This window comes from Ischnura elegans, chromosome 3, assembly GCF_921293095.1.
Source record: "Ischnura elegans chromosome 3, ioIscEleg1.1, whole genome shotgun sequence".
Lineage (NCBI taxonomy): Eukaryota > Metazoa > Arthropoda > Insecta > Odonata > Coenagrionidae > Ischnura > Ischnura elegans.
The window spans coordinates 4,024,580-4,043,065 of NC_060248.1; the positions used below are offsets into that span (position 1 = coordinate 4,024,580).

At 40.2% G+C, this 18,486-nt stretch overlaps 1 protein-coding gene across 1 annotated transcript in view; it reads right to left on the reverse strand.

Moving 5' to 3' along the window:
- The window catches only part of LOC124155338 (septin-1), a 38,975-nt gene that overhangs the window by 10,280 nt on the left and 10,209 nt on the right, over nucleotides 1-18,486 (reverse strand). Inside the window, exon 6 of the mRNA XM_046529071.1 lies at nucleotides 789-906. Within this exon, the coding sequence (XP_046385027.1) occupies nucleotides 789-906 (118 nt within the window). The remainder of the gene's footprint in view (nucleotides 1-788; nucleotides 907-18,486) is intronic.

Genomic DNA, 18,486 nt, shown 5'->3' on the forward strand with positions numbered 1-18,486 from the left:
ATGATGCTTAGCCATGGTGAAACGCACCTGAATTGAGCTACTCGGAAGTTGAAGTTCAGTGGTGCATTATCCTGAGAGCTATACATTAGGGTGAGTAAAACACTTTTCAGGATCAAATTAGCCTTACACGGATAAGTTGCCTGCATATATCAGGGTCTCAGGCGGAAAACATTTTCAAAATCTGATAACCACTGCAACCCAAGCCCTGAATTTAAAAAAAAAATGCAAACATCTAGGCTGAATTTGGAGACAGCTATGGAGAAGAAATCACTTACATTTGAAATACAGGCACCATAGCATATCCCATTGCTCAGAGACCACAACAAGAAATCACTTTTTCCTCTTAAGTCATACATCCTACCCAATAAGAGTAACCAGCCCTTCTAATGCTCATCCTTTTCAATTATAAATGCACACAACAACAGAAATTCATATTTTACTATTTTATTTCCAGTTATTTTCCGAGGAACAATGCCTGCATAAAAAGATTTACTTCAGATACCAACACACAAATTCAAGACCTTATTTGAATCAAAGGGGATTACACTGTAGTTTGATTAAATCACAATATAAAAGTGAGAGCTTCGTACCTTGCAGATGGAGTTTGAGGAATAAAAATAAAGCCAACATGAAAATTAATGGACTTATACAGCACAAAATATCGCTACGTATGTAAACTAGGCAAACTGGGAAAGGTGCAGACTGCAAAGACCTCATACCACTCACTCAATAGGGAATGGGATGGACATGAAACATGGCAGAAGCAGATCATGCAAGTATGTACTCACTCTTTTCTTCAAGCGCTGAACTTCCTTCTTCGTGAGGACGTCTGCCTTGGCTATCACGGGCACAATGTTCACTTTGTTGTGCAACTGCTTCATGAACTCAACATCCAAGGGTTTCAGCCTATTAGGAGGAAACAATTGCACACTTAGAGTTGCTTTCATGTAGGCAGCATGAATGGGCAGCCCAAGTTCTAAAAAATCAAATGCTATGGGCAGTGTTTTAACAAACTACCCCGACTCTTAACCCTATGCCAGAGTACATAGAGTGAGTGAGAGTCGTTATTCTATTCTACCAACAATTCACAGCCAAGTGAATGTCCCTGCAATCAAAACAAACTCCCACTTGAGGAGGGAGAGTTGAGATGATTGCTGATACATACTCTACTCATACCCATGCCTTGCTTCCATGACATTTTGGTACCAACTGTTCATTGCACCTACTGCCCCAATCAAGATGGAGAGCGTAGAGTATATAAGCCAAGCAAGTGAGGAGGCAAAGTTATAAGCTAGCCTTTTTATTAAACCACAAAAGGTCCAAATGGTGAGTAGACAGAAGCAGTGACAAGGAGAAGCAAAGGCAAGAAGCTGGATAGATGAAAATTTGAGTTTAGCTCTTAGAGTACACTTAGAAGTGAGGGAGGTTGTCCCTCCGCGTTTGCAAATATCCACAGAAAAAATCCTTAGTAATCCACATTTCCTTGTACTCATGCCATATCTCAATACATTTGTTGTTGTTGTTGGTGAGCCACATTCACCAACTGGAACATTGAGAATTAAAATGACCCTCAATTTAAAGTCTCTGATTAGTACAGAACAGAAGTACCCAGGTGCCATCATATTCTGTGCTTTGCAAACATTTATTTATAGGAATGCAATAAACAAGTGACTTTGTGCATCATCAAGCGCAAAGTTATTCACACCAAGGGTGGTTTGCCGTGGTAAAATTATTTGGCTTAGCCACGATTCCAACTCTCGACCTTAGAGGTCAGCCACTTGAGACATCAATAGCTCATTTGTAAACCTAGTCTGAAAGTAAATTGAAACTGGAAGCTTGTACATGGTGGAAGGGCTCCATATTAGTAATAAAACACACTTAGTTTCTTCCACCATATACAGTGGAACAGGGTCAAAAAGAGAACGGACTATTGCGAGACCCCCGCCATAAACAGTGATAGCCAAAGCACCATCAATTGACACTATGATTAGCATGTAAAAAAGATTCGTTTTTAAGAGGCCATTTTGGTGTTGGAACACGCCATAGCGAGAGTTTCCATCACCGGAAAACCTTCACCAAGAGTCCCTAATCTCTGCAATTGCTGGTGATCTGTTATAAAAAAAAAAACAAATCCATGTGGTAAACTGTTGCTTGATACTTGAGTAGTTTATTTTTTTGAAAATATTATTTTTGAAACAACGGCAATTTAATCGCATCATTATGTATGCATGTCAGACTTTTTGGTGTATATAATGAAGATGATAGAAAAAGTGTTCCAAGGTTGGATCGTTGCACCATCTTTCACCGATTTCGTCTGCATAAACAAATGCGAAACGTTATTTCACATAACTTCTGCAAAACGAACAGGAACAATAACTATAAACCAATGGAAGCATTTGAGGCACTGAATAATCACGAAAAATTTTTATCAATAATTGCGGTGATGTGTATAGTATAAAAAATGTTTGCTCTCTGAGTGGAGAGCAAACATTTTTTAGCACGGTGGTGTGTTCCTTTAGGATATTTGAGAGAGATATTAATTGAATCAACAATATGACCTAAGTGCCTCAATAAAGTACTAGTATTCCTGTAATCAGTTAAAATCTTCTTTGAATCCTTCAATGAATATCATTATTACTCACCAAAATCCTGGGTTTCCTAGGACATAGGCAACCCAGCCAAACATTCCCGAATAGATCGTTTCCCCTCATTCATTGCTTTCTTCACCCATCCCCTTCAAAGACAATAGATCAAGGTTCCACTGTATTTGATCGTCGTTTCTGGCTTTATTTCCAAATTCTATCATACCAGCACTACATATACAAGCTGGTTTTAAAAATTGTCTTCGACGCAAAGCTCGGGAAGTCTTCGGATACTAATGTTTCTCTGATCTCTGCATTCTCTAAGGGTTTTCACCATGTCTGGTGACACCATGATGAGGTGAAAACCCGAAGAGAAAGCAGAGATCATCTGGTCAACGCCGCAAAAATCTTTGAACTACACTAATGTTCCTCTGTTATAACTATGTATGGAGAGTGAATCAAAAGGCCCAAATACCCATTAGCCCGTTTGGCAATAAGCAATGATGAATATAGCATTCAAGGTTATATTGACCAAGTTTAAAGTTTATCTGAAGAATTTTATGGTTTAACAATGAGTGAGAATGATCAACAAATATTGAGCGTATGCAACGTGTGCGCCACCCAAAATGTCTGCCAGGGATGGCATGCCCTCATTCTTGGGGGAACCAATGGTCTCATTAGGATAGTTTGCTTCATCAAAGAAAAACGAAAGGCATTGATTGCAATTCGTTACCCACCATTAGTGTGTTCATAATATACAAATTATTTATTTTCAGAAACCCCAGTAAAGACGAATGTTAATGGTAAATTTTAACCTCATTTGAAAAAGGCCAGATTGGCGCCCATGCGATGCCACTCCACATGACGTCACAGGGACCTAGATGCTATACGAGTAGATGGGAGTTTTACATTGTCTGAGATTACCAATGCATGCATGAGGCACAGAGCTCAGGGAAAAATGTCTCAATGATCACCTATTAAATCTGCCTGTGGTCGGAAAGTTTCCTTCGTTTGATAGGGCATTAATAATCCTTCTCTAAGCCAAGGGCTACCTGGTACCTGCCAGCAGCCTGCATCATAGTGGCACTAATAGCCTCGCACCAAGGTGGCCTCACATGGCAGCAGTCGGAACCATTATGACATCACACTTGCTTTTCCCAGTATTCACACTGCAGCCTCCCGCCCAGAGGGCCCTCTCTTCCTGCACCAACTTCGCCCCAACGCGGTCATTATTTTAAAAAGGGGAAATATTATCCAAATGACATACCTCCGGTAGGTGTTGGGGCTCGCCCGCAAAAGATATACGCATATAAAAAAAACTTGAAAAAAAAAAAACAAATTAATTGAATAAACCGACCTCTTCCGTCTAGGGCAGAGTAAAGTATAAAAACCACAACCAAGAGTACACACCCACCAACAGCACATTCACCGGGATAGGGAATTTCACTTCCGGGGGGATACAGTAGTGGACAGTGGTATTTCACTTCTGGGAGGAACAGTAGGAGACAGTGATCACAGCTCCGTGGTGTCGATTCCTCCTCCTCCAGTCTCCTTCCCTTCCCTCTGCTTCCACTATTTTCCACCGCGTTGTCCCTTTTGTACACTTGTCACCTTGTCTATTCCGTCTCCCCTTTTCACTCTCACGTCTGCACCTTTCATACCCTCCCTAGAGTGCGGCGGCGTGTGGAAGTCAAAATTCGATGCGAATTCCGACGCATCGGAATTCGACAGTGCCCGCGAATTAAAAAAAAAAACAAAATGTACATGTGCACTTAGCAGGTAGTGGCTATAAGTTACAATACTAAGATGTTTTCATGCACCTTGAAAATTTTCACTTTTCATTTAATTGCAAAAAAGAGATATCGTCATTTACATATCTAAAAGCGTGAAATACGTACTCCAGGAGTGATAATCTTTCTATTTAGGTAACAAAAAAATAATAGGAAATCACGCTATTGGAAAATATTTTAGATGCAGCATGTAAAATGTCCAATATATCGTTGGTTACCATAAAAAATCAGTTTAAAAATTCCAGCGCCTTCCTATCGCCATTCATATCTGAAAAACAGCCAAAAATGCCATAATTTCGTCACTCTGAGTGCGATGCGGCACATCTTCCCATTATCCAATTGCAATAATATTTTACAGGACATATTTTTACACCAATTGGCATAAAATGAGGGAGTGTCCTGAAATAAATTCGAAAAATTGAAATGTAAGGACCTCCCAAATGCTATATGCCATGTAAACAACCCAACTGATGAGCTAAAAACATAAGGGAGCAAAAGGGAGTAGAATTCCATTTGTGGCCAGAAAACAGAGTATGAGTCTTGAAAGTGGAGCAATAGACCTGGAGGACAGTGAAAGTGGAGCAATAGACCTGGAGGTCTATTGCTCCACTTTCACCTATCAATAGTCTGTAGGTCGTCGTGTCGAGCACAGAGTTAGCCACAGATTTGCCCGGGAATGAGTCACGTTCAGAAACGTAAAATTCTGCTCGAATACAATCTCAGTATGGGTGTCATAGATCACTTCGACCAACATATGTTGAACATAGCTACTTCCTACATAAAAAATACATTGGGGATAAAAAGAATTAGCATGATTTCAGGTAAGAAGTTATTCAGTCACTTCTACATAGTGTAAGTAGTGAAGAGAGGCCATTGGCACCTACAACCACCCTACTCCGTGAAGGGACATACATACTAAGAAACACAGCATCCAGAAAAGGGGGCAGGGTATCCCACAGAAAATGCATTCGGAAAATGATGACACTCATGTGCTAAGACTGCAAGACTGGGCCTGACATATGCATTGAATGCTTTCTAGGGATGGACGGATGCAGGATTTTTTTCAGATGCATTTTTAATTGCCTGCTATAAAACAAAGTCATTACTCGAGTTTCTTCTGGGTACATGTGAAAAAGAACTCCTATTTATATTTGAAAACACATTTTAATATTCTAACTGATAAAATTTTTTTATAAGCTTTCAACTTATTTGATGGTATTCTAATTTTCCTCACGCATGTTTCCCCCAAATTTTGTCACCTTTTTATTGCATGCTGACTAGTTTTCCACCCCCAAATGCTTCAGTTGTAGTGAGGTGGATTTCGCACTTCCTAGCGAAATTTTCATGCCACAGAGCACGCACATGGCATACGTTGAGCTCTCCTAATCCCAATAAAAATGTTTCCACTCAATGAAATTTTTTATCAATATATCATCAAATTAAATTGCAACTGTGCAACCTAAGACATAATTGACAATGTTTAAAACAACACTGACTTCACGTGTGACGAGGTGCAGGAACAGAATGAGACCAACACTCGCAATCAACAATCTTGAGAGGAAGGGGTGGGGGTAGCAGAAGCGCAGGGAGGAGAGGTGGAGGGGATGAAGAGCGATGAGCAATTGGCGCTTCCAGTCCGTCTCTACTTGTTTGATGGGTCTAACGCTATGCTTGTTTCTTTGAAAACTGTGCTGTTTGGACAATGTTGAATATAGAACAGTCTAGTTGTAACTAGAACACTTACTGGCAATGAATCAGGATTGAAATTACTAAAATGTCATCAGAAATGCGTTGCGTTCCTTCTCATTCTTTTTTAAATCTCGTGCACGTCATCCAATTGCCGAAGATGTCGAGACATCTTTGGGCCCAAAGTCACTCACCTAGCATTTGTCCTCCAGAAACAGAGAATTAAAGCAGGTAGGCCAAAAAAGGTCAGTTGGTGAGATAGTGTAGGGATGAAACATGATCTGATTGTTCTCACGTAACTTTATAATTCCTTCAAAAATAATTATTTATGGTTTGTGTGACCTTGGAAACGAAAAAAAACATCAGAGGCGTGGGCAGATACAGGACCGAGGGTGGTTTTCTTAAATCTGCGACAAATTTACTTTTGAAGTGGTTATTATCCTACGATCCTACGATGCTGAGATTTCCCCGATGTTTGTTCATCCTCTTAGGATGAGTCACACTATGCGCCAGTCGTATTTTGCCTTCTATATTTGCCTGAAATTCTGCTACATAACCACTGCAAGAGCTTTTAAATGAAGTGGTTCATGAGTAGGACAAGCATTGCAGTTCGATGGTGCATTCAAAGAGAGAATTGGAACTCTTTCCACTTCTATGGAGCATTGCATTCACTGAAGCTATAATTTAAAATTTCGGATCCAGATCCGATGTATTCCGCGAATCATGATCCAATGTATTTGATGAAGGGCAATATCCACGGATATTTGAGTACGAGGTATCTGATCCGACCATCCCTAATGCTTTCCCTTATGACCACAAAACAATAGGAGTACAGTAAACTCTTGATTTTACGAAGCAGGATTTTACGAAGTTTTCGATTAAACGAAGTGATATTGCGGTCCCGGTGAAAAGCCTATGCTAAATACATGGCGCTATTCGATTATACGAAGTTTCGATTATACGAAATTTTTTGAATTTACGAACCTCGGCTCGGTCCCTAGGAGCAAATGGCATTCGTTTGTACGAACTACGGCGAAAAATTTGTCAACAAAACTAGTTACGCCGGCGTAAGTAGCTAAAAAATCAGCGCTTCCAACTGTGGTCCATCAAAAGTGCGAAATCATAAATGATAATGCAACTTTGGAGAGAAATGGGTCGCCAAAAACCTCACTGTGGGAATTTAGGGGGAGTAGGAGTTAAGTTAAAATATCGCGGCTGACATTATGCCCCTATTTACGTGCCTGTTCGTAAACATAGCATCGACAATAATTCGTAGTTTAACATGTCAGGAAGGTCGCACGGAGTATTTCGTACACCCCTAATTAACCCTTTGCACTGCTGTGAACGTACTTCGAAGACTACTTGACTACTTTTCGCCGAAGCACTTCGAAGGGTCCCTAATCCGGGACCCTTTCCTCGACGAGCTCACCCTCGCTGGCCCCTGAAACTGGGCTATTTTTTCCAGCCTTTATATGAACTCACCAACCTGTCTGTTTGTTTGTCTGTTTGTCTGGTACAAATCTTGTAACTGAAATTTGACTCACTTCCTGTGAAGCAAAAACGCTGAAATTTTGCACACTTCTTCATTTCCGATGACAATACATGAAAATATAACTTTTTCTCTCCAACCCCCCTTTAACCACCCCCCAGTCAACCTATAGCCCCCCAAAACATGTTTTTGATCTAAGAAGTTCCAAATGGTCGATTTTCGTGTTTTGCGACCACAGTAAAAGTTTGTGAAAACTGTACAACAGCTAATTATGATCTTCATATATTTATTAACAATTGTAAGGTTTTGTAAATGTTTGAATATTGTTTTACCGTTACATAAAACGTACGCGGTGGCATTTTTAACATAGGGGTAGGCATTTAAAAGCATAGGGGTGGCATTTTGAAACATAGGGGGCTTACCATTCACTGAAAATTTAATAAATATAGTGACTTTTTTAATACTTTACTTTTGGTTTTTCGGGGTCACTGAGTTTTTTTGCTTTGTGTCATATATAAACGTTGCTCATCCCCTGTAATCTAAATATAAAGGCTGGTTTTTAAAAAAAATTTTTTTATAAGAGCTTATTAATGCATTACCTGACGCAACCCTGGGTTTCAAAGGGCAAAGGTGCCATGGGGGGAAAAAGAGTAAAGTGCGTGTTACTGTGGGGCTGTGCGTCAAACAAACAGGCACGGACAAAATAAGCCCGTTGTCATTGGGAAATTTGAAAGGCCACGGTGCTTAAAACATGTAAAATTGGAACCCCTCCCCGTTTTTTACCATGCAAATAAAAACAGCTGGATGACCCGAGAAATTTTCCAGCAAACGGTTATACGTCTACAGAGAAAAATTGCTGGAGAGAACAGAAAAATTGTTTTAATAATGGATAGTGCCACCTTTCATAAATACGTGGAAGATCTAAAATTGGCTAATGTTCGAGTCCTCTTTTTACCCCCGAACTCGATTAGCAAGTCCCAGCCCTTGGACCAAGGCATTATCCAGAATTTTAAAGTCCTATACCGGAAGAAGCTTGAGCGGTATTACTTGCGATGGATCGGTTTGTATACATTCATCTATTTTGCTCATGTGCGTTTGGATATCGATTTAGATATTTTTATTCATGATTATCATTCTTTCAAATCTATTTGCTACTTTTATAAATGGGAACAGAAATTAATAACATCCCGAAATGGACGTTGATACATGCAATCCGCGCCATATTATCTTTTCGTGTATATATTGGCCTTTGTGAATGAACAACTTAAATATCTTAAGTACTGGGCTCTATTTACCGCCAATTTATATTTCAGGCTTCTCGTAATGAAGACGCACTTCCAAGTCTAACCATGAACTTTCTTCTCACGCGCTTCCCCGTTCTCCCATGCTGTGGTTCTGTCTTTCCAAAGCCGTCCCTTCCCTCCTGCCGCCTTTGGCTGATCTTGCTGACACCCACCTTACGCATCCCAAACCCCTCCTTCCCCAGCATTTCCCATTCACTCCCTCCCTAAGGAGACTGAGCTTGTGTGCGTCGCAAAAAAATACGGCCCCCAAAAGTAGACTGAGGCAGAGCTGAAGGCCATTTCCCCACCCTTCTTTGTCCTGCCCCCTTCACCAGTCCTTGTGCTGACCACATTTCTTCCCTCAAGCAATCCCCATCCCACTCTTATTCACCCCACCCACTGGGAACGTTCCCCGATTGTGGAGAAGGGCATGGTTCATCTTTACCTGCAACGGGGGGAGGTTATTAACCGGAGAGAGGCGGAAGAAGTATCTTCCACTATCGGGAAAATGGTGCCGCGCTTATAATTGTCTCTCTTCTTCTCAGCTGACTTTTCAATTGAAATTAATTTCTTTGCTCTTTCCACACTATATTTATTTACGATTATGGCGCGACTATTTTTTAGTGCTAAAACTAAGAAAATCTTCTCTCTATGTCAATGATCCTTCGCCTAACTTTCAATACGGCGGAGAAAGGAACACGAAAACTAAATGAGGTGACGGTACAGGTTTTTGCGTGTCATTTTTTGGGAATTCACGCTAGCGAACCAATACTTAACCACGTTGAGAAATGATAAAACGTCTCTTGTAGGAAAACAATCAATGTGGATAATAACGTTTCTATCTATATTTCTCCGATACAGTAAGATGTTTCTCCTGTCGTTTTCCGGTTGGAACCTTGCTCCTGTCGGCATAAAAGGAGAGAAACATACTATATGAACAGGTCACCTCACACCCGGTATGAAGAATACAGTCCTGATGAAGAATTAAGTCTTTTATGGCAACGTCTGCGAAGATGATGGAACACAGTAGTCGGACGGAGAACTCAAACAGAATTTACTTCAAATATTCGCCAGAAGATAATCACATCCTACGTTATTTATGATCGTAATTGAATCTCAGTGAAAATAGAGCACATTCTGCTGAAAATACGAAGTAACTCGAAATATTAACTTACGAAGGCTATTTTGGAAACGGGCTAAGACCCTTGTTTTTCTTTTTTTCTCGTCACTGAGCGATAGAGGGCGACATAAATGGCGGTTAGGCCGGCTGCCGCTAAAATTCCGTGGGTGTCAGAAACAAATATCTTTTACATACTTAATAGTAGCTATTGGCTCCTAACCACAAATTTATAACTGTTAAATCTTATAATAAACATTGCAATTCATTATTTGATTACGTTTTCTAAACTGGTCGGGAATTTCTTTAGCGATCGTTGATGTTGTAGTATGAACAAGAAATGGGAATTTTATAGTGGTATAATTATTTAACGATTTTTCACATGATAAATCGATAGCAAAAAGCCTTCTCTATGAATTATACCGAGAATAACCACCGAAAACATTTAAATAAGACCACTAAAGACAAAAAACGGCGGAAGAAACAAAAGCAAACATTTTTTTCGTGACTTATGAAAAAGGTTTGAATTTACGAAACTCGATTTTACGAAGTGCCAATTTTCCGGTCCCACTGACTTCGTAAAATCAAGAGTTTACTGTAACTAGAATGCCATTCAATATGTAAGTTTTTGATTCACATAATGAATACCTGCAAAATTTTAATGAAGAATCCATAAATATATGTGAGTAAAACAAAATAAATTCTGATATAGCTACAAAAACTTAGTCGTGTGTGGCGGTATGTTTTGAAAATATTTTTAAGCGTAGAGCATATTAATGCTGCCGTATTTTCCAGAAAATTAACTGTAAACAATAGGACACAATTAAAAACGTACAGGAATAGATGACATAAATACTTGGCTAATTCCACGTGGTATTTAATTGTGACTGACCATTAGGCCGGCCCTTATTTTTCAGAATTGCGAAGAGTTATGTTTTCCTGGTCTCAAAATGATCCAAATGGTGTTTATATTCACGTGTTAAAATTTGGTTACTTTAAAATAACGCCAACCCGTGCCCCAAGGGCCCTAAGTACTAAGGACCCTCAATTGAGTTTTTTGGTGCCAAAAAAGCGCCATTTCTATGTGAAACGTAAAAGTAAAGATCCTTAGAGCCAATTTTCTGTTTGTTTTGACCTATCTCTAAGCGTTTAGGAGATATCGTCCGTCGTAATGCAATCCCCCCCTAGGGCGCCACCCCGCACCGCGGTACCGCTGAGGTATGTCCCACACCACTTACTAGAAACTTCCCCTCAACCCCCTCGCCTCCCTCGGCAAAGACTTTGCTCCTGATGACAAGATTTACATGCTAGTGGTACAGTATTGAATAGGTTGTTCCCCTTGTGTCATGATTAATATTGTTAAAGCCTATAATGTCAATTTTAACCCTTCAACGCCGTCCTATGTACTGGATACCGACCCCTTAAACCTTGATTTTTGCCGCCATACGGCCGCAAACCATTCCAGCAGGCTTTGTTCCAAAGTGCTTTTTATGTACAAAATATTATAAGCATGTTACAAATGTGTCTATGAATAATAAAGGAACGAAGGGAATGAGCAGGGCTTCCAGGGCTCCAACAGTAGATAGAAATATTCAAGGAAGAAGAAACGAGGCAGTCAGTTCACGGATGTAGATCACTGTAGATAGATAGAGATAGTTCTTGTGTATAGTGTGCAAAGGATAGGAAGTGCTAAGCTTTTTAGGATGTAAGGTGAAAAGTGGTGAAATAAATACTTTACCATGAACGTTCATTTTAAGAATAGACCAACAAGGAAAGGCATGTAATCAAGACTAAATCCAGGCATTGAACTGGTTTTAAAAGAAAGTGAAGAAATACTCGGCTCAATTTTACCGACAGTGAGAGAAGTACTGTGTGTTTTCTCTATCACCTAATGGGTTCGAAATTTGTAAGACTTAGTGCGAGAAAAACCGTGAGAAATGCGTCTCATCCATAGCTTAAAACTAGAATTCCTGTTGTTACGGAAAATAAGGCGATTGAAAAGTTAGAAAAATAACGCAAAGAATGGATGAACGTGCAACGGCATAAAGAGAGCGCGAACTTCAGTGGATATGAAGAGAAGAGAATCTTTCGTAACAAAACTTGATGATTTGCTTGACATTGCAAGGAGCGGTATCATTGCATTTTTGACGCGCGAGGAGGAAAGTGCAGTTAATCTCTCGGATAAATGTGCTTGGGCTGAAGAAATAAAGTTTTTACGCAAATAAAGGGAGAACGAAATGCAGTTATTGGTTGAATAGATTTCAATATATTCTAGAAGAAATGAAAAGATGTGGTTCTCCGCTCCTTTTGTTGCATTAGCTCCCATCAGTGACCCGCAGTTCCTACAAAGAATTGTTAATTAGGAAAGTGTTAACCTGGACATAGCGAAAGCAGCACAAAAGAGGTTTTTCAAACCACTTGTGGTACATGAGTGAGGAGTTGGAATGCCAGTCATTCTTTGACGGATCCATTTCTAGGTGTGAAAAAAACGTGATACGCCGTATGTGGTCTTGTGTAGGAAAATATCATCCACCGAAGAAGGCATTCTATAAACGTAAAGACATGAATAAGGTATCTATACAAAATTTTGTCACCACTAATTCGAGAAAGCTATTTAATGTATTGTATATATGTATTGCATTCTTTGATGTGAACATGCGAGAATGTGATGAACATACAAGAACGATTTGCAAATTATTCGGGGTCATTAATTGGGAAATGATTGTGCAGCGAGAGGAGTGAAACTAATTCAAGATTTTTAGGCAGTCACGTTGAAGGAAGAGAGCTTTCAAAATTTATTTCTAACAATAAGTGTGACTTTTCATTGCAATACAACCCTTACGTGCGGAAAGGCACTTTAATTGCCAAATATGGGATGCCAGTGAAATATTAGAAATACAATGACAATATTTTATTTTGGTTAATATACCGAAATTCATGGACAGAGTGAAAATAAATTGATCTCTTGGATTGGAAGTATTGTTATGGCAATTAAATTCTTTCTAACGTAAGCAAATTTCTTACGAGGCTAGATCTTGACAGCAGGAGCGAAGTCTTTGCCGAGGGAGGCGAGGGGGTTGAGGGGAAGTTTCTAGTAAGTGGTGAGGGACATACCTCAGCGGTACCGCGGTGCGGGGTGGCTCCCTAGGGGGGGATTGCATTACGACGGACGATATCTCCTAAACGCTTAAAGATAGGTTAAAACAAACAGAAAATCGGCCCTAAAGGGCTTTACTTTTACGTTTCACATAGAAATGGCGCTTTTTTGGCACCAAAAAACTCAATTGAGGGTCCTTAGTACTTAGGGCCCTTGGGGCACGGGTTGCCGTTATTTTAAAGAAACCAAATTTTAACACGTGAATATAAACACCATTTGGATCATTTTGAGACCAGGAAAACATAACTTTTCGCAATTCTGAAAAATAAGGGCCGGCCTACTGACCATGGTTTCGTTACTGCGTAACATTTTCAAGGGTTTTTATTTCATCTATTCCTGGATTAAGGATTTCCACCAAGTTACGCCCGCTACTATTAATCATATACAACAGTGTATAGTTGATGCACTCCACATTAATTTCATTTCCAACATTTATCACTATGTATCAGTTACAGCGACCGAGCATCAGTGGTGAACGTTTTTCACGGATTGAATCTCTCACAATGGAGGGTGCATACTCGCATTTACCATCAAACACTTCACAGGGTAATCGATTGATCGTGTCCCTCTGCTCTCCCATTTTGGCTGGGGTCTCCTAAATAGGTTGCACTCATACCAACACATATCCACTATACCACCCAGTGAAATCAGATAATTTGAAATGAATAAATGATTAGCAATTACTCACAATGAACGTAGAAATCAGTGACCGTGCACCCATGCAAAATTCTAAGCACTAAAAAAAATACTGCTCTACAAAACAATAGATTCAAAAATGTGCCAGCACAAGATATGCAGAAATTCCCAGTGACTGTCGTCCAATGTCCGAGACTGAATTTTGCCTCAAAGGAGTGAATTAGTTATTCACAAGAGTGCACACTATTGAACAAAAGTAGAGATGGGTCGGTTCAGGTACCCGGTTTTCAGTAATGCCGGTTCTTGCCTGTGGAACCAGTATCAAGAACCAATCGCATAAAGTCGGTACTTTGGAACCGGCTCAGAACGGTGACAAGCATTTGAATTTGGCACCCAAAGCCAAAATGATCTGCAGCATATTCAAGGTCAAAAAGTAAAAAAAAAAAAAAATAATACAGTGGAACCCCGATTTATCGTTCCCGTATTCATCGTTTTCCCGCATTCATCGTTCGCTGCTCCTGGTCCCAAATTAAGTTCCATAAAGACAATGTAATTTTTTCCCGCATCTATCGTTCCCCGAAGTATCGTTTTCCCGCATTGATCGTTTGAAGATCGCGGTCCCGTCGAATAATTTTCCCGCATTCATCGTTTGATAAAAATGAGACGAAGTGTTTACAACGTGTTATTTATGGCTAATAACAACAGACACATAGTTTGAATCTTCCCCAGGAGATTGAAATGCGATAGGGAGAAGCAGAGTGCCGTGGGATAGTTACATTAGCGCATTTCACAAGATCCGGTATCCCCCTCCATTCAGCACTCGCCTCCCCCCGGTTGAAGCTTTCCTCTTCTCCGAAATAAAAAAAGGTCCCAGCTCAAGCAGGGATCGTATTACGAAGACCTTAGCTTCGAAAGAAAATATCAAGTTACTCGAAAACAAAAGAAGCCTTTTTCACGCCTCCGCCTTTCTCGACCGCAGACTTTTTTTTAGCTGACTCGCTTCAAAGATCCCCACCTCTGGAGGTCAACTGCTGCATGAATCACCGATTAGCCCGAAAGGTGTGTGAAAATGAATTTCGGCAATTGGTATTATACTTTTATTAGATTGAGATATTAGTGATGTGCACGTAATTCAAAAAAGTATGATACCAAACACGACGTATTTCTAACGTTATTTAACCATTTTAAGCAAGAAATAGTTGGAATAATACGATGGTGATTTCTGGCGAATATCGATATCCTCGCAGCTGATAGTGAGCTTCATGGCAGTTGATGCGGATTTTTTTCGAAAACAGGGCGTCTGGTTACACTTAACGAGTTATGATACAAGTCTCACTTGTCTGAGGTGCTAACGAAGCGATATCTTCTCAGGATATTTTGTTTCTCCCTACTAGCAATCTGAATTCATCTGCTCATCTAGAGCTAAGCTACTTATTGTTAGAAATGAGTGGGTAAGTTGCCTTCTCTATAGGATAAAAAATTTCATTGCGCAGTCATATGGTCATGCTTCACCCTCTGCAGTAAGCTCTGCCTACGCCGTACGCGAAAGCATTAGTGCCGGACTTCACCTCGTAAGAGTGGTTCCGTACTATCCGGGGTGGATTGACTTAAAACTAGCGAGTGTTTTCCGTGTGGGTTCAATGGAGTCCGGTTTCATTTTCATTAGTTTTATTCTTATTCGTCTTCGGACCATGGCCCTTCCGAAGACACAAGTGAGAACTTTAAAAGATGGACTGAAAATAATTGATGATGAAGAAAAGAATCCGGGCTAGAAATACGTGAATATTGCAGAACGCCTCGGTATGTACGGTAGCACATAACGGCAGGGGTGGGGGTAGAGCGAGATCCCTGGTGAAAACAAGAAGTGGGATGAAGCCGAGGATCAGGTGGGCGTGCCGCTGACGACTAACACCACATTGCCTCAATCATATTAAAAATTTAATTGCTAGAAAGGAACATTTCAAATAATAAACTATTTTTGGCCTTCTTGATCCATCTCATAACCAATCACTGTGACGGCGAAATCAGTTGTTTGAGGCATAACACGCACATTTATCTCGTAAATACGTGTAATTGAAATGGCATTTGATGGATAAGAATTTTTACATCAGACAGAAATGCATAATAGCAGTGAAAATTCCGAGTGGAGTGCAAACATATTTTAGCAAGGCGGCTTGTTCCTTTACGATATTAGAAAGAGAGATAAGTCAAATCAACAAAATGTCCTAAGTGTTTCGATAAAGTAATAATATTCCTGTAATCAGCTAAAATCTCGTTTGAATCCATTAATGAATATCATAATTCGCAAAAATCCAGCGGATCCTGGGACATAGGCAACCCGGACAAACAATCCCCCCTCGATCGTTTTCCCGCATTCATCTTTTTTTTCATCCATCCCCCAAAGAACGACAGATCGAAGTTCCACTGTAATAATAATAATTTAAAAAAATGCATATATTACATTCCAATCGCATGGCATCCACAATTTTTACTTTTGATAGTTGCACACACGCAATAACAGGGTTCCAATTCACGGTCTGTTGATGAGCCATTTTGGGCAGATATATTGATCACGTAGCAATAGACAATAATTTATCAACCGCGACAGATGCCGTGATTGCAAACGCAGGACGCAATGCAAGAGCCTCTACCTCTCATGACGCCGCCAATCGACGACAACATTCAGGGCCGGCTACAGGTTGTGAGTGGGAAAATGGAGTGGGTAGGGTGCGAGGGAAGTGAAGAAGAGCCTGATTTTTCACCACATCAATGTGTCGTCGTGGCACACGGACCAATAATTGCACTTAGAATATGCGTGCGCCCATACATGCGTGCGCACAGTGTCCTGACAGATGAGACTGACCTTGAAACATGATCGACGTATCGAGTTTTCTTTTGATCAGACAACCATAGTTCCATGATCAAGTTCGAGAGATTATTAAGGTTTTATGATGAAATGCACGGCTTTTTCATGTTATAGTAAATTCACGGCTTTAAGGTTTTCACGGTTGAGTGAGAACCCTGGTTTGAGGGTTCGTCAGTTTGTCGCTCTCGCCAACATTGGAACATTTCCATAGTGGTGGCCGCTTTCAAACGAGCAGACTTTTTGCCTGCTGACATACACGGCATGGCACCATTCTTTCAACTCACCACTGGTCTCTGTGTCAAACGAATCAAATCGCTTCGTTGACGGCAAAGCACTCATTTCAATCCAGTCCGGCTATGCACCATCTACAGTGTGAAATGTACACAATACTACACTGAGACCTCTTTCAGACAAAACTACATTTCGCAGGCTGCCGTTAACGTGAAATTCTGGTGGCTTTCAGATGAGAAGACTCTTGGCAAGCCATGTACAATGCAATGATCAGCGGCCAGCGGAAAATTGTTTTGTCTGAAAGTGGACTTAGGAATGAATCATGTGCATATACAGCAATTCTTCGACATAGGAGCATGATGCATTCCGAGAGCTTATTCATAAGTTGACAAACCCATGCACGGCATCGAAAAGTGTGGTTATCCTGCAACACAGCATTACAATTTTGCATTAGCTCAAGGCTGCTCAGTTTATCCACAGTGTCGCTGTACCAACGTATTGAGCAGTTTATTGTTGAGGTTATGAGAACTGTGACAGTGAAGCATGTGAATAAGTTGTCAATTAATGCAACAATTTAAGCTTCATTGCAGAATACAGAATATGTTTTGAGCTGACCCACAAGTTACAACAAATCAACAGATGATATCATCAGGAGTTGGCGAAGTTTAACTATTGATCCTGATGCTATGCAGTGTGTTAACTGTGCTGCAAGCATATTTCGTGCGGGCCTTCAAAATCAAAATCAACCATTACTGTTTTCATTGAACACCTGTTCAGTACTACAGGCAATATTTCTAGCAAAAAAAGAATAAATAGGGTAAAAAAGTAGAATTTTTAAAATCAAAACCTGGAGGAAGAACAAACAGTGGCTGTCCGATGTAATGTGATAAATCCGTATTCGTGTATTCTTAAACAAAGTGGTACTTAAACTGTTTTACTTGGCAAATAAAATTATGCAGACGATCTAAAGTTTTATTTTACAGAGCTTTCCTCCTAATTTACATCTTGTATAACAGGACTAGCCACGGTGATAACTTTTACGGGAGTTACCCACAATGCAAAAATCGTACGAAAATCCACAGAGAAAAAAATATACAGTGCAACCTCGATATAACGACACCCCACGGTGCACTAATAAACACTCGCTATAGCGAATTGTCGCTTTACCGGAGGTGGAGCAAATAATAGGCAATATACCTCTTGCAAACAGATATACAGGAACAGGAGTGGTGCGGCGACAGATAAACATCTATCCGATAAACGTAAGCATAAATCCAGACGAAAGGCGATGTTTTTTTGCGTCACTAAATTTCCTTACTCAAATAACGACTAACTATTCAAACAATTTTTAAGCGCCGCACTGAATAAAAATCATGCAAAGCATTGTTTCGTCAATCATTATATTTATCGAACGACAGTTTACCACATAAATTTGAGACTGAGCACTCCATTAACTTCATTTCTAACAGATCGCTAGCAATTACAGAGGTTAAGGAGTCTTGATGAAAGTCTTCCGGCGGTGAAACCCTCGCTATGGCGAGAGCCAACACCGAAAGGGTCTCGTAAAAACGAATTTTTAACACGCTTATTATAGGGTCAATTGACGGTGCATCGGCTATCTCTCGTAATAGCGGGGGTGTCGCTATAGC